The sequence below is a fragment of the Neoarius graeffei genome, chromosome 15 (genome assembly GCF_027579695.1).
Source record: "Neoarius graeffei isolate fNeoGra1 chromosome 15, fNeoGra1.pri, whole genome shotgun sequence".
In the NCBI taxonomy this organism is placed as follows: domain Eukaryota; kingdom Metazoa; phylum Chordata; class Actinopteri; order Siluriformes; family Ariidae; genus Neoarius; species Neoarius graeffei.
In genome coordinates, this window is record NC_083583.1 from 41,380,539 (window position 1) to 41,398,046 (window position 17,508).

Genomic DNA, 17,508 nt, shown 5'->3' on the forward strand with positions numbered 1-17,508 from the left:
GTACTTTCATCTGAAAAGAGGACTTTGGACCACTGAGCAACAGTCCATTTCTTTCTCTCCTTAGCCCAGATAAGACACTTCTGACATTGTCTCTGGCTCAGGAGTAGCTTGATATTAGGATTGCGGAAGTTGTATCCCCTTTCTTGAAGATGTCTGTGATGGGTCTTGATACACTGACACCAGCCTCAGTCCACTCCTTGTGAAGCTCTCCCAAGTTCTTGAATCAATGTTTCTTGACAATCCTCTCAAGACTGCGGCCATCCCTGTTGCTTGTGCACCTTTTCCAGCCACCCTTTTCAGCAATGACCTTTTGTGGCTTACCCTCCTTGTGGAGGGCATCAGTGATCGTCTTCTGGACAACAGTCAAGTCAGCAGTCTTCCCCATGATTGTGGTTGTGTGTACTGAACTAGACCGAGAGACACACTGTGTTCATACTGTTTTACTCAAACTCAAAATGAAATATTCTAATATTTTGAGTTTATGTTTTTGTACTGTATGCCATACTGATTAAAATTAAAATAGAAAAATGCTTGAAACATTTTAGTTTGTGTAATGAGTCTATAATATAAAACATTTTCACTTTCTTAAATAACTGATGGAAAATATTGAACTTTTTCATAATATTCTAATTTTTTGAGATGCACTAGTATATAGAATAAAATAAAAGTTACTGGAAAGTGAAAGCAACCAAAATAAAATGCACCTTCAACCGGTATTCTCCCTGACCTGTGGAAGTGTTATATATTCATTTTTTAAATTAATTATTTATTTATTTATTTTAAAGACACCTTTCCAGAAAGGTTTATAGGATACCTGTTTCAGAGTAGACAAAAACAAATTTTATGAAGTGCACGGGCATGAGTAAGCAGTCAAATTGGAAGCTCATGGCATGACTAGGTGGTAAGATATAAAGTTTGTGGGGGCAAAGAAAGACTCCTGCGTAATTATTTACAACCTTCATTTATTCATCCTCAGTAGCTGCCTGGTCAGGGTCATAGTGGTTAACATTAGACTAATCATTTGTTTATATTTTGGTAAAAAGAACCAAGTAAATTAATTAGGAAATGTCACGGGCAGGCAGAAACAAAAATAATAACTGTGCAAGTGGCATTAAAAATCCTGTGCACTCTATTTAACTAACAAACAAACAAACTAAGCTTCCTATCTGACTGCATTAGGCTCCTGCCACTTTGGGTTCGACTGAATACAGACACAGATGTAAAACTCGGCAACACTAAACAGCTACAGATACAAATTCCCATAGTTATCTGGTGCTAATAGACAAATAATGAGAATTTACAAGGTATACATTATACAAATGAAAGAAATTACAAGGACCATTGCATTCTGGGTCTCAAGAAACACGGACACTGGACAAGCTAAATATTGAGCTGGATGATTCTCAATGCTGATTGATTCAGCCAAGTTTGCACACAGACAAGAAGCAAGCTATCGTGATGTTGCTGTGATAAATATCAGTAAAGTGCCAGGACTTTACTCTTTTGTAAGGTATAAAACTCGACTTGTAAGACTCTAGCTAAATATGCTCGAGACTTAAATAAGCAGCTACAAGACAGCAGAGTATAATCAACGTGATTACGTAGTGTTTGCTGAAATGCAGCAGCAGACGACACTTTCTGCTGCAGTCCAGCATGAGGCTGGATGAGTGACAAATGAAAGACACACGCTTGAAGCAAGAGGGGAGTCAAGACAGTGATTGGAGTGTAGGTTACTGCTTTTTGATGCAAGCCTAATCTAAAGCTCAGCTGTCAGCCAGTGATGCTCTCTGGGGTGAGGCATACACACATAGCATAGTAAAGCAGGGTTAGAGGGAGGTGGACACACAAGAGTACACACACTCCCACTGTCTTACTATTACAATGATCATGAAACCAATCATTAAGCAAAATGGAACAGATATGACCATGACACGACCTGAGAAATGAGACCCATCTTCACAGGATGCTGAGGGCAGGCAAGCCTGACAACACACACACAAAGGGGAAAGATGCACACAGTGCAGTGGAATAATAACAGCAATGGGGTGAATAATAGCAGCCATACATCACATGCTATTCACGGTCATCATAGTGAAGCACCACTGGGCCGATGGTGTAATGACTACGCAGGAGGACACGGATTCTGTTTCTGTGGGGCTGGTACTGGTTCCATACTTTTCTATCTTGGTTTGGTTCGGTTCAAGCACCAAAATGCTGCTCATCGAGAACCACTGACACATATATACACATTATATATCTCTCTCCCTCACACACACACACACACACACACACACTATTTTACACTTTTTGTAGCCAGCTAATAATCTTTCAGTTCTTACCTGGGGGATTTTCACACATTCGTCCTTGCAAAAGGCTTCCAGTTCTACAAGTTTCTTGGGCTGTCTTGCATGCACTGCTCTTTTCAGATCTATCCACAGATTTTCAATGATGTTTAGGTCAGGGGACTGTGAGGGCCAGGGCAAAACCTTCAGCTTGGGCCTCTTGAGGTATTCCATTGTAGATTTTGAGGTGTGTTTTGGATCATTGTCTTATTGTAGGAGACGTCTTCTTTTTAACTCCAACTTTTTTTTTTTAACAGATGGTGTGATGTTTGCTTCCAGAATTTGCTGGTATTTATTCAAATCCATGCTTCCCTTGACCAATAAAATGTGCCCTGTGCCACTGGCTGCAACACAACCCCAAAGCATGATCGATCCACACCCACGCTTCAGAGTTGGAGACGTGTTCTTTTCCTGGAATTTGGCACCCTTTTTGCTCCAAACATACCTTTGCACATTGTGGCCAAAAAGTTCTATTTTGATTTCATCAGTCCACAGGACTTGTTTCCAAAATGCATCAGGCTTATTTACTGTAGATGTTCATTTGCAAACTTCAGACGCTGAATTTTGTGGCTAGGACTCAGGAAAGGTTTTCTTCTGATGACTCGCCCATGAAGGTCGTATTTGTTCAGGTGTTGCTGCATAGTAGAACAGTGCACCGCCACTCCAGGGTCTGCTAAATCTTTCTGAAGGTCTTTTGCAGTCAAACAGGGGTTTTTATTTGCCTTTCTAGCAACCCAACGAGCAGTTCTTTCAGAAAGTTTTTTTCATCTTCCAGACCTCACCTTGACCTCCACTGTTTCTGTTAACTGCCATTTCTTAATAACATTACGATCTGAGGAAACAGCTACCTGAAAACACTTTGCTACGTTCTTGTAGCCTTCTCCTGCTTTGTGAGCATCAATTATTTTATTATTCAGAATGCGAGGGAGTTGCTTAGAGGAGCCCATGGCTGTTGATTTTAGGGACAAGTTTGAGGAGTCAGAGAATTTATACAGCTTTGAAATCTGCATCATCTGACCTTTCCTAACGAAGAATTTGAACAAGCCACAGCTCAATAAGCTAATTAAGGTCTGGAAGCTTGGTAAAAGTTACCTGAGAACTCAAATGTATTGGGGTGCCCAAACTTTCGCATGGCGTTCCTTTTCTTTTTTCACTCTCCAATTGTACAAAACAAAAATAATACACAAATCTTGCATAAAACGCCGAAAAGAAATGTGTCATAAGCTCTGTTGGTTAAGCCCCTGTCCTTTGTACACGCCACCAGTCATGATTGGCAGTCGTGACTGGTGGTGTGTACAAAGGACAGGTACTTAACCAACAAACAGAGCTCATGACCCGCACTTACTGGGAATTCCTCAATCATGCGGAATACAGTAATTGCAATCCCCAGTCCCAATCACGAACGGGGTTCAGCATTCGTGAATCTGTGCGTCTTAGCGGAGGGTAGGCACATGCTGATCCTCAGGGCATCACACGTTATTTCATATTCATTCATTCATTCATGTCAGTTCGTCACTAACGAATGAAAAATAAATACATAAATAACTACACAAAAAAGAAACAAATAAATGAATAAATAGCTTATTATTGTGATTTTTTTTTTAATACGAGTGCAAGTATACTGCTGTTCTCAGCTTCCACAGATTATACATGTGGCCAGAGATGGAAAGTATTTAACTTTATCTGATTGCATGACACTTGTTTATTGCAGGACATGGTCAACACTACAAAAGTACTTAATTAACTGTATTTCATTACTAGAAATGGTATGGTATCATGTGCGTCTGCATGTGTGTTGGCGTGGCAACACACAACACTATCCAGCTGTGGCTTCATTGGGAATTAGTTCCATTAAAGAGTAAACAAACAATCGATCGATCGATCGGCCATATTGTGCCAGAAATGCCAGCTACTTTGTATGAATTTCTTGTTTATAGACTTGTTTTATTAAAAGCCACATCACACTCGCAGGTGTGCTGTCGTACTGAATATTAGCACAGCTGTGATTATCCGCAGTACTGATAGTCGTTATAACAGCACTCTTTTTCTAGCAATATTGCTTCTTGCACTCACTCAGTCTTAATATTACATTTATTTACTTACTTCGACATTTTCAGTTAGCACTTATTTAGTACTCAAAAGTGCTTGCTACAAGACTCGACTGCTCCTCACACAAGGGTTCTTTGAACAGGAGTTCTCAACTGATTAAACCTTCACTTTTCAACACGCATTTCAACAAAATCAAATCTTTCTTGGAGCAGATAATGCTGCTATAATACAGCTAAATAATTTCAACACAAATTTCACCCTGTATGTGACTGTTGTCTTTGTTGATGCCTGTATGGTGTACAAATTATTTTTAATTGACTTTAAAGGTCCCATGGCATGAAATTTTCACTTTCTGAGGTTTTTTAACGTTAAAATGAGTTCCTCTGACCTTCTTAAGTCACCCCAGTGGCTAGAAATGTCATAATGTGTAAACCAAACTATGCCCAACATTTGAGAATGGCGCATCAAAACGGTGCGTTGATAAGCTCTTCCCTTTACTACGTCAGCAAGGGAGATGATCCCCACGCCCCCCTTTGGATTCCCACCCACTGTATGGATTGCCTGCCCAACTCAAAAGTTGCTGTTTGTCCTACCAAGCCTACTGCGCATGCGCAGAACACATGACTACATTTTGTAGTGAGGAGCCCATAGAAGACACAACATGGAAATTGCGCTGTACATGGATGTGACAACACAGAAAGGAGTCCGTTTTTACTGCCGACAGGAGAGCCCCTGAAGACGCAGTGGCTTAATTTTATTTACTCCAATAATACGCCGTCGAGTCTACCTAAGACGGTGTATGTTTGTCGGAAGCATTTTCCTGATGAATGTTTCCACAACTTGGGACAGTACAGGGCAGGTTTTGCACATCAACTGTCACTGAAGCCTGGGTCTGTGCCAAGCATCCCTGCCGCATCAGCCACAAACACCGAACAAGTAAGTGTATAACTGGTCATTTTGCCGTGTTTTAAAATCGGTGCGTTAGCCTAGCAATGGCTACATTAGCTGTGCAGCTAACCGCTTCCTGCAGTTAGCCAGGTACATGGGCTCGAGTTGTACCATTTTTTTAAGACAGGGCGGACGGACCAGGGCATTCGCCCGCCTGGCCGTGCCCGACGAGGAACGCTCTCGGCCGGCTTGGGAGGCAGACGGCAGCCCCTCCTGGAAGCGCAGTTTTACCATGGGCCTCATGCGGAAAAAAATGACAAAGTCCCAGTTTTACCATGGGCTCGAGTTGTACCATTTTTTTTTTAGACAGGGTGGACGGACCAGGGCATTCGCCCGCCTGGCCGTGCCCGACGAGGAGCGCTCTCGGCCGGCTTGGGAGGCAGACGGCAGCCCCTCCCCCTCCCCCCATGGCACGCCCCCACCGTCTACCCTTCCCCGCCTCCTGCTTCTCATTAGCAAAACAACGCACTGGGAAAAGCGCTGAAATGGGGCTTTCTTCCAGGAGGCTATATCTACGTACCGAGGGTTCATTTCAAGAAAGGCTGTGGATATAACATCCGGAAGCCTCCACGAGCCCGTTTAAAGCATCAACAAACCACCATGCCATGGGCCCTTTAAATGGTAAAATATACTTTCTGGAAAGTATGATTTATTCTGCGAATTATAAAACTGATTACGTAATAGTCTGGGCAAAACATGGGCCTGCTTTCTGAAGCAGCAGGGACCCTGCAACAGAAAAATGTAACTACAGCTCAGAGGTGGAAAAACTGGATTGACAAAGTAAAAGTCCTGCTTAGGTTTTCCTTCTGCCTGTGCTCTCAACACAGGTGATTTCACCAATTAGCTCATCAACCTGGCTTAGGGAATGTGGTAATTAGGATCAGCTGGTTCATTGAATTGGCTGGAGCAAAAATGTGGCAGGGTTTTTACTTTCTGCACCCGGGTTTTTCCACCTCTGCTACAGCTAACAGTGTCAAAGGGTGAAGGTGAGGGGATTTTCTGCTGAGCCCCTGGTACCTGCACTTTACTGTAATCAGTGATCTTCCTCTTGTAGGTCTGTCACATACAGGCAGTCAGGGCCGCGTTAACCCTTGCCGAGGCCCTGGGCAGACACCCCCCCGAGGCCCCACGCCCGCCTGTTGTCAACTGCGCTCAGCAAATTCACCCCCTCAGACGTGCCTGTCTAACTAGACACAGAAACTTAAATAATGACAGTGGCACAATTAGAAATACTATTGAACGATAAAACTTTATATCCATCAACACCTATTTAATCGAGAAAAAGCAATGGTGAAATAGGCAATTGCATGGTGAAAAAATCCATCAGACATCACGGTTAACAAGTCTGGTTAACTAAAGTTTAGCCTCAAGAAGCCTTTGAATGAGTGAGTCAATGAACAACATGTCAAGAACATAACCTAGGCCTACAACAGTTTCTTTAGTATTCAGAACAAGAACATTCATTTGGTATATAACCGTTCGTTTTCATTTTGGAATCCAGGCGACTTTTAACTTGTGAAAACAAAGAGCGATAACAAAGAAAAATATCTTGCTTCTCAGAAATAAATCTCAAAATGTTAGGCTATGTGAAACATTTCATCCTTTCACACACGTAATGTCCCAAACAGCAGTGGCACACAGCTTTGTGCATTCAGTTTGACAGCCATGGGTCAACTTACAAGGGCACTTTCCTACTTTTCTGGAAAGCGAAGTCATTAATTAAATCATTGAACTCAAGCTGGCGTAGCGTGTGAAGACATGGTGGACAGTGATCATATTGACAATGACGGGTGATTTATGCGACGGGACAAGGTGGGCTTCCTTACGGGTGGCGAAATGCATCAAAAAATGTTATCAATATGATCAAAACTTCTGAAAATATCGTTTCATATTTTCCAATCTCGCTACCTCCGAGGCCCCCTAGTGGCCGAGGCCCTGGGCAGCTGCCCATGAAGCCCATTAGGATAACGCGTCCTTGCAGGCAGTGTTTCAGAATCCCCTTCACATCAGAAATCTGTTAAATGTATGAGGCAAGAGCATCACAGAAGAGATGAACTCTCATTCCCACTCAGTCTTCCAGAACAGAAAAGTAACAGATAGTGTATTCCCGCCTGAATGTATTTAACCCCTTGGCTGCCACCCATAATTAATTGTAATGTGCCGGGCATATAGGACAAAAATAGGTCAAAATTGGGATATTTTGATAATCTTTCTCCAACTTGTTCAGAACTTTATATTTTTAATATTTGTATAGAAAAAAAAAAAATCACAAAAAACACTATTGTAGAGTAAAAATAACTTTAGTAATCAAAAACAACTTCAAAAACATCCAAAAACGGGTCTTATCAATGAGAACCTGTCCATAAACATGAATTACTAGTACTTGAAAACACAATGATCCATGCATTCCAAGTACCTGGGTACCATTTTTATGACCGTCTTTGGTACAGCCCAACCGTGAATAGAACTCGCGATCTCCCGATTGACTGTTAACCACTAGGCCAACTCGCAGTAACGCGCCACTGTGAAGTAAAAGTAATGTGCCATGAAAGGTACACAAAAGGAGGTGTTTGACGAGTAGTGTACGTCATAAGGCACAGCGGGAAAAGATTTCATGACGTACGTGACCCATCCAAGGGCACTGAAGGGGTTAATGGAGTGCTATGGAGCGGCAACTATGTGAGACCGGACATGACACAATTTATGAGGCGGCGAGTCTGTCGTTGTGAAAAGCCCAAGCCAGAAGCCGAGACATTTGCTCGTCAGTAACGTGGCACGAGTCGAGCTGCACTGCATCCATGCTGAGATTTGTCTTCTTGTTTCACAATGTTTGTGTTCATGCAAAGTTAATTTATAATATTTTTGCTAATACAGTAGAACTCCTGTATCTGCTGACTTGCTCAAGCACACAAGCACAACCCCTCAAAACTACACACCCGGAATGCAACGGGCCACGACGCACACATGCTTTCACTTTTTCTCCCCCACATCGCATTATTTAAACCCTGGCTTCAGTTTGTTTGTCTCGTGCTTGTTTTTATTCCCCAAGCTAATGTGCATTGTGTTCTTTACTTCTACTGTCATGATTTCATGCCTGGTGTCTTTGGTTGCGTTGACGATCCTGTGTAAATAAAAGGTTTCTGCAGTTGCATCTCCGCAGCTCAGCCATGATAAAAAGATCAAGTGGAAATGTCAGAATCCCAAAAAGAAAAGAGAGAACACAAGAACATTCAGATGACTTATTACAGTAGTATTAGTTACTGTTGTTGATGTTAGAGCGCGTGCAGTTTATAAATTAATCACAGATACACATGCGCACAAAAACAAGCTTTATATATATATATATATATATATATATATATATATATATATATATATATATATATATATATATATATAAAAATAAATAAGTTTGCTCATATCCGTAGTTTCGGCTCTCTGCATAAGATCTTGGAATGTATCCTCCACGGATACGACGTTCCCACTGTACCTGCCCACATTTGCTTGTCGTTTTGACTACAACTAGTGCCATCACAATATCACTACATCATTTACGTCACCACTAGCAACATCACAACTGGTTAGAACACGTAAATCTGACTGTATTAATTCCCACTGGAGCAGGAACAAAAGATTTCCGCCAATGTTACTAGGTCTGCAGGGGGAAAATTAAAGTTTCGACTTGGCTGTTTTGCTCTCATTCCCACAGGGCACTATTACAGCATAATAATGGAAAATATATGGTTTTCACTGAGAGTGGAAAGGTGGTAGAACACTCATCTCTCTCAAATCCATACTAACCACACAGTGGTCTTGCAGTGCTAAGCAAAATGGCTGATCTACAGATTCAGCAGATTTGTTTACTGTGGAGCGTTACACAGCGCTGCCAGCAATGAAACAATTCCCTTTTACATACGCACTTTAACGCAGGAATTTCACAGCAATTAATCGTGTGAAGGGGTTAAGTGTGAACAGAGATAGAGTCAAAATCCTGGGAAGACTGACTAATGCCGCTTTTCCACTACCAACGCGGCTGAGTTGGGCTGAGCCGTGCCGTGCTGAGTTGGGCTGCGTCGAGCTGAGTGGGGCTGTTGGAGTTGCATTTCGACTACAACCGCGCTGAACCGTGCTGGCTGGAAGTGGGTGGACACATTGGGTGGAGTTAGCGAAAGTGGGTGGACGTCATGTGATGTCGTTCGGCGGCGCAAACAGTGACATCAGTGAGCTTTTAAGCGGTAGTCTCACGACCCGGATAGTAAACAATAAACATGGAGTCGTTAGTGTTGCTGGTCTTGGTGCTGTGGCTTGTTGTCACCGACAACGCCAACAGATACTGGCAAGAGCGTATAGATGAGGCGAGGCGCATAAGGCTTCAGAAATTCTCGTAATTCTTCTTCTTCTGGGTTTACGGTGTTTACAGATCCCAGCGTGCTCGCGGGGCGTGTGTGGGCATGTGAGGACACTCCTCCTCACCAATCAGTGCACAGGGGAGTGTCTCCTCACGCCCCTAGCCCCACTCGGCTCGGTTTGGCTCGCTTCAGCCCCACTCCAAAACCGTGCGAGTTTTGGGGGCTAAGCAGGGCTGAAGCGTGCTACTCTAAGGTAGTCGAAACGCGAGCCATGTCGGGCTGAAGTGAGCTGAAAAAGGGTAGTGGAAAAGGGCCATAAGTGGGCCACACAGAATCCTTGGAAATGCAGCACTAGTGACTAGCAGGCTAGGAGGAATAGTGCAGATGAAATTAAATGCTTGAAGAATTAAGTCCACCAAATCAGTTCATTTAATAAGTCAGAACACATGTAATGAGACTTTCTGGTGAAAGCGTTAAAAATGTTAAGAAAGTTAGCATGATGCAAAACATCTGAACATTTAGTCTCAGGTTGTGTGTGTGAAAACATTACGACAATTTCCTTCAGGCTTCCAGGTTAGGATTTGGGCAGAATGTGGTTGCCACTGCTCGATATCACATAGAACAAGTGCTGCCAGGCAAAACAAACCTTGCCCGGCAGCACTTATTTGAACCTACACGTTGATAATGGTAATATTTCTCAATCATCAGCTGTCAGGTTATAGTCTTATGAAATCCATGACCTTGAGTTTGACATTTCAAAGTCATTCAAGGTCAAAGGGTCATGGCGGCAACTGAAAGACCATATGGGACTTCTTACATGTTGATAATGGTAAACATCCGGCTGTCATGAACCATTTAAAAAGTTATGGCCCTTTGAAAACCCATGACCTTCAGTTTGACCTTTCAAGGTCACTCAGGGTCAAAGATCATGGTGTCAAATGAAAGCCTATATGGCACTTCCTCCAAGTTGATGGGAAATATCTGTCTATAATCAACCGTTTTCAAATTACAGCCCTCTGAAAATCCGTGACCTTGAGTTTGACCTTTCAAGGTCACTTAAGGTCAAAGATCATGGTGCCAAATGAAAGGCCATATGGGAGTTCCTATATACTCATAATAGTAAACATCTGTCTATCAGCAAACGTTTAGTTATAATGAAAAATGTATGTATTTTGACCGAAAGATTGACCTTTCTGGTGACCTTGACCTTCACTTTCACCCAATTACCCCTAAAATTTAAATCAGGTAATCTACAGACCATTGCCCACCTACTCTGAAAATCTCATCTCATCTCATTATCTCTAGCCGCTTTATCCTTCTACAGGGTCGCAGGCAAGCTGGAGCCTATCCCAGCTGACTACGGGCGAAAGGCGGGGTACACCCTGGACAAGTCGCCAGGTCATCACAGGGCTGACACATAGACACAGACAACCATTCACACTCACATTCACACCTACGGTCAGTTTAGAGTCACCAGTTAACCTAACCTGCATGTCTTTGGACTGTGGGGGAAACCGGAGCACCCGGAGGAAACCCACGTGGACACGGGGAGAACATGCAAACTCCACACAGAAAGGCCCTCACCGGCCCCGGGGCTCAAACCCAGGACCTTCTTGCTGTGAGGCGACAGCGCTAACCACTACACCACCGTGCCACCCTACTCTGAAAATCTGAAGTCAAATCAGTGCAACCATCTAGACACTAGATTGTTAAGACAGACAGACAAAACAACCAAACAAACAAACTGGTAATACTTTGTCCCGCTTACTCCGTCACAGGCGAGGTAATAACACAGTATAATATCCAGAAATAAGATTAAAAGATTCTCTCCGTGTCCGTGTGGGTTTCCTCCAGGTGCTCCGGTTTCCCCCACAGTCCAAAGACATGCAGGTTAGGTTAACTGGTGACTCTAAATTGACCGTAGGTGTGAATGTGAGTGTGAATGGTTGTCTATGTGTCAGCCCTGTGATGACCTGGCGACTTGTCCAGGGTGTACCCCGCCTTTCGCCCGTAGTCAGCTGGGATAGGCTCCAGCTTGCCCACAACCCTGTCGAACAGGATAAAGCAGCTAGAGATAATGAGATGAATTAAGATTAAAAGACCGAGAAAGAAAGCCATCTTGCTTTCTCCATCACATTGCCTAAATAAATGGCATTTTCTGAAGATTACATTTTCCTGCTCTGCTGTTAGTTCTTAGTGGTATTTCTCCTGTTCATCTTGAAGTGGATTTCAGTTAGCGCAAAAGATATTTCATTTTGACGTTCTTTGCGGTGAAGGACAGCAGCTCTCTTAACCTATAATCAGCTCTTTTGCTACTCTTCATCCCCATCAATAATAATTCTAAATCCTGACCCAGGATAAATTATTCTTCTGCCACTCTAAACTGATCCATGAGCTGAGTGATGCCTGAAAATGAATGACCCATCTTCAAGATCCTTCATCCCACACGCACACACCAGCCTTTGCTGAGCTTCTCCAAACCGCTGCTCTCACATCAGGCGGGGACAGATGGTGGCATTCAGTCATTTGAAAGTCCACATAAATTTCGAGCTAAAATGCCAGGCCAGCACTGTGCCATGAATATGCTGTTCCAGTCAAGCAGATGTGAAGAGGAGATTTAGGGGCATTAATTTTTTTTTTTTTAAAGAGAGACAACGGACTCACCAGAGTGGAAAAACACAAAACACGCGTATTAACAGTCTGGTAACAGTCTTATCCATTTCTTTAATGATGTGTGAAATCAGACAGAAAATGAAAAGGGCAGTCAGCAAACCCTTTATTACTGAAGTCCTACTACAAGGCCAACTCTAGTTATCCCATTGTCACAACTTTCACAAAAAAAAAAAGTTTCCCCATCTGACTTACTCAATACGCACAATATACACAGTAAATTACTCTTATCTTAATACGGAAGCTTCAGCATGTTTTATATGGAGGGATTAAGCAAACTGCTGACTTTCACACCCCTGGAGGCTTCTACAGTGGCTTTGAGCCTGAACACTTAGCATGTGCAAAAGCTCGTGCAGCAATATGAGCGGAGGGGGAGTTTATCACAGCTCAGCTATTGACTGCAATCACTGCAGTGTCTCTCATTAAGCAGTGCTGGGCCACAGACAGCTGCCTGATAAGAGCCTGAGCATCAGCACTAACGGGGCTTATCAGTCACCGAGATCCTGTCAGGCACCAGATGTGACGTTACAGAGGCATAGGATGTTGCTAACACACAAGCTGACTCCAAAGCCTGCGCTTGAGAATTTGTAGTTATATCTGTGTACGTGTCTGATAACAAGAGCTTTGAGCAAGTTTCAAGAAAACTTGTTTCATTTGAACTAGCATTTAAAAAAGTAATACATTTACGTTTTAGCACCTACAGGCACCCTGTTTTAAGACAAAGTCGCAGTAACGTACAAAAAAAAAAAAAACCTTAAAAATAAAAGCAAAAAAAATTAATTTCAAAAAAGGTTTTAAGGCAGACTCATCTCTGTGTGCCTTTTGTAATATACAATGCCATTAAAATATTAATGAAGACACAGATTACCTATAAAATCACCTAAAAACCTGAATCTAATATTATACAAACTTTTTAAAATATTATGTTAATGTTGCACTGTCTTCTGCTAATTCTTGCTACCTATTTTTTTTTTTCTAATTTAAAAAAAAAAAAAAAAAGCTAGTTCCTTCTTGATCCTTTAAAGCAGTGTTTCTCAACCACTGGGCTGTGGTCCATTAGTGGGCCGCAATTTATTTAATTTTTTTATCCAAGTTGAAGCTAATTTTTAGGTCAGGTCCAATTGCTGGGTTGCATCCGACATTACATCTGCTTCATTAGATGTGCAAGACATGAAGTGGTGGTCAGCTGAGCTCAATGTTCACAAAGTGTTCTGATCACTGGGGCTCCTTAATAATCGTTAAAATGCCCTACGTTTGTGTGGTTTTCGGCTGCCTGAATTGAACAAACCGTGAAACAAAAATTCCTTCCGGGTTCCCCGTGAAATGATAAAGGGTGAAAGAGCAAAGGATTTTACCAAAAGATGATGAGAAAGGTGGCTCTTGAACCTTTCACGGTGATGGAAGGGAGCAGAGTCGAAGAACACTCAAGTTTGCAGTGATAACTTCGTGAAAGGTTTGTAAATTCCTCTGACTTATTTCATTTGAATTCACAAAATCACTTTCCTCGCCATTTTCCACTATTTCATGTTTTGAAGTTCAGGAGATGCTCAAGTCCTCAGATGTGTTTTTGTTTATTGTTTGATCGTGGTCGCCATACTGTAAACCAATCCGTACACAACACCTGTAATACACACATCTGTAAAGGTGTTTCTGTGGATCTTTGTGAATGATTTACCTGGAAAAGAAGAGCAGGGAGGACTGAGAATCGAGCGGCTATGGTTTGTTTACACCCAATACTAAAACTTGTAGCGTCCTAGCAACCATCACAAAGATGCGAACAAAGAGCCCAGAAATACTACTTACCAGGGCATAAATGATACAGGATTTATCTTGCTTCTTAATCCCCAGATCTTTAACACAGCCACATATAAAAAGTTGTACGCTTCCATGCTCTTCCAGGTTTTCATGTGTTTGTCTGTTTAGAACGATGTCTGCAGCACCAGGTAGTTTGAGATGTTGGGGAACTCAACGAAGGGATAATTTTCCAACTCGGAGGAAAACTCCTTCTTTGTTAGTGTGTAAGGATCTATCCTACCGAGTGGTTTCTATATCCACTTCTTTTGAGTGTACTTCTTGGTTTTAATAACTTGCTTGTTTGCTGTACACAAACATGGCAATCAGTTCTTGTGTTAATGGACCAGACTCCACTTTTGGATCATTAATCCCTTTTGTCTGAGAATGCCCTGCATGCATGGTTTTATATTGGCTTCTGGCACATCCATACAGTTTTAAATACAATACCTACAATTAAAACAGTTGATTTTTATTGCATTTATTTAATTCCTGGGCTCCCATCTGTAACAGGGAATCATGTTGCATTCCATTAATATACTTGACAATCGATTATTAGATTCTAATAGAATAAATGAGCCAAAATAATTGGGGATCTTTTTTAATCTCTTTTTTTTTTTCTTTCTCAAAGATAACAAGAGAAAAAAAATGCAGCTCGTCAGTAGCAAGAAACCAGAACACACTCCATCCGAAAGACTCTCATATTGAAAAATATAAAAGCTCTGGCGCTGAAGACTCCTTCCATAAATGTGAAACAAACCCCTCCTTGCAGGAAATTAAAAAAATTCATCTATACCCCCTGACCAATCAGAATGGAGAATTCAACAGTGCTGTGTTACAGAATGAGTCAGGTCCTCGCTGCCAAACCCTGAGATCTGTACTTCAGCATCTAGCATAATGGCTAACATTACACAGCTCTGAAGTTCTCAACACAGTGCTAGGTGTCTCACAGTCAGACTATGATGAGTTAGCTGAGCCCTGGGGACTGTTCTGATAACCTCAGATACATTCGAGAGATAGATGTGACCATAAAACATACAGTCCACAAGGAATAAAACAAGCCACAGCATGAACAGGCTCTAACAGTCTGCTGTGTGACCAAAGACTCAAAAACAGAACAAAACAAAAAAAAAACCACAGTGTGAAATAAATCCAGTGCATTGGTATTAATAAGAGTCATTACATCATAGTAGTAATTGTTGTATAAGATAGGCAGTGTTTTGGAAAGGTGACAGGTGTGTGTACTCTAGATGAGAATTAAAGAGGAGCAGAATCAGGTCATTTCTGTAATAAAGCTGACTAGCCAGGACACAGATCTCAGTCAGGACACTTCCCATATAGTACACTTTAATTAAATAGGTTTATAAGGACATGATTAGAGTTTATAGGATTTAATTACCCATCAGAGCATATCTGCAAATGTGAGGTCATGTTTTGAGATAAACAAACCAAAAGGTTTAAGGGTTGTTTTACAATCAGGGGACAAAGTTTGTGTCACAGGGGTCCAAATTTCAAATTGATTCAAACTGGTTCTTGTACCAGTTTTTAAGTGAAGGACAAGTTAAAGAACAGATTTCAGGTAATTTTTTGTATGGTAGTTTTGTGTAATCTGCTATAAGATGGGAGAAACAAATGAAGTGATTCTCGGAGAGGACTTTTTTTTTTTGACAATTCAGAATCCACTACTTCCATAGTGCTTTTAAATATAAGGCTGTAAGCTTTGTGTTAGTTGTCTGTAATATTTATGTCCCAATATCTTGACCACATTTTAGGATGAAAATAATCATTTTAGATGTGTTATTTTATATTGAAAAATTAGCTGTCTGGGAGAGGACATTTTTTTGACACAATTATATGCGAATTTGATCAAAATAGTCTGAAAACTTACTGGCATTCAACATTAAAACTTAACTATATTTCCAATGATATGGAACCAAATATGTGTTTTATGGTATAAAGAATGATTTAAGTGCATCCCTTTTGGAGCTACCTGTGGTCAAAAAAGCACTTTTTCTAAATGACACGAGTAATTTTGCTAAATATGACATATATTGCCATACATTCACCAAAAATAACGATATCACCAAATTTTTTTTTTGCATGGTAAATAGAGCTATCACAGGGCTACAATAAACAACCAAGTTTATTTAGTCAAGCCTTTTGGTATTGAAGATAAGTGTTAAATGTGATTTTTAGCTTGTGTACCCTGATTGTAAAACAACCCATAAATAAATAAATAAATAAATAAATAAATGGGGTGGAGGAGATCACCAACCTCTGTCCTCCTCAGGACGCTCCTCTTCCTGCACGTGGCTGGGGGGTCTGTATGGTGGAGGGAGACGCATGGGGGGAGGTGCACTCCTCTGGTCCGATTGCTACCTCACACACAGACATACGCAGGCACAAAATGAAAAGATCAAAATACTACATAACCATTCATCTTCAACTACTCAAACACGTAAACTACAGTGGTGCTTGAAAGTTTGTGAACCCTTTAGAATTTTCTATATTTCTGCATAAATATGACCTAAAACATGATCAGATTTTCACACAAGTCCTAAAAGTAGATAAAGAGAACCCAGTTAAACAAATGAGACAAAAATATTATACTTGGTCATTTATTTATTGAGGAAAATGATCCAATATTACATATCTGTGAGTGGCAAAAGTATGTGAACCTTTGCTTTCAGTATCTGGTGTGACCCCCTTGGGCAGCAATAACTGCAACTAAACGTTTCCGGTAACTGTTGATCAGTCCTGCACACCGGCTTGGAGGAATTTTAGCCCATTCCTCCATACAGAACAGCTTCAACTCTGGGATGTTGGTGGGTTTCCTCACATGAACTGCTCGCTTCAGGTCCTTCAACAAAATTTAGATTGGATTAAGGTCAGGACTTTGACTTGGCCATTCCAAAACATTAACTTTATTCTTCTTTAACCATTCTTTGGTAGAATGACTTGTGTGCTTCGGGTTGTTGTCTTGCTGCATGACCCACCTTCTCTTGAGATTCAGTTCATTGACAGATGTCCTGACATTTTCCTTTAGAATTTGCTGGTATAATTCAGAATTCATTGTTCCATCAGTGACAGCAAGCCGTCCTGGCCCAGATGCAACAAAACAGGCCCAAACTGTGATACTACCACCACCATGTTTCACAGATGGGATAAGGTTCTTATGCTGGAATGCAGTGTTTTCCTTTCTCCAAACATAACACTTCTCATTTAAACCAAAAAGTTCTATTTTGGTCTCATCCGTCCACAAAACATTTTTCCAGTAGCCTTCTGGCTTGTCCATGTGATCTCTAGCAAACTGCAGACGAGCAGCAATGTTCTTTTTGGAGAGCAGCGGCTTTCTCCTT

General features: G+C 41.5%; 1 protein-coding gene across 5 annotated transcripts in view; it reads right to left on the minus strand.

The window, feature by feature from the left end:
* The window catches only part of patj (PATJ crumbs cell polarity complex component), a 234,157-nt gene that overhangs the window by 125,093 nt on the left and 91,556 nt on the right, over positions 1–17,508 (minus strand). For all 5 annotated transcript variants that reach the window (XM_060941335.1, XM_060941333.1, XM_060941334.1 and 2 more), the window contains one exon: positions 16,425–16,524. In XM_060941335.1, coding sequence (XP_060797318.1) covers positions 16,425–16,524 — 100 coding nt within the window. The remainder of the gene's footprint in view (positions 1–16,424; positions 16,525–17,508) is intronic.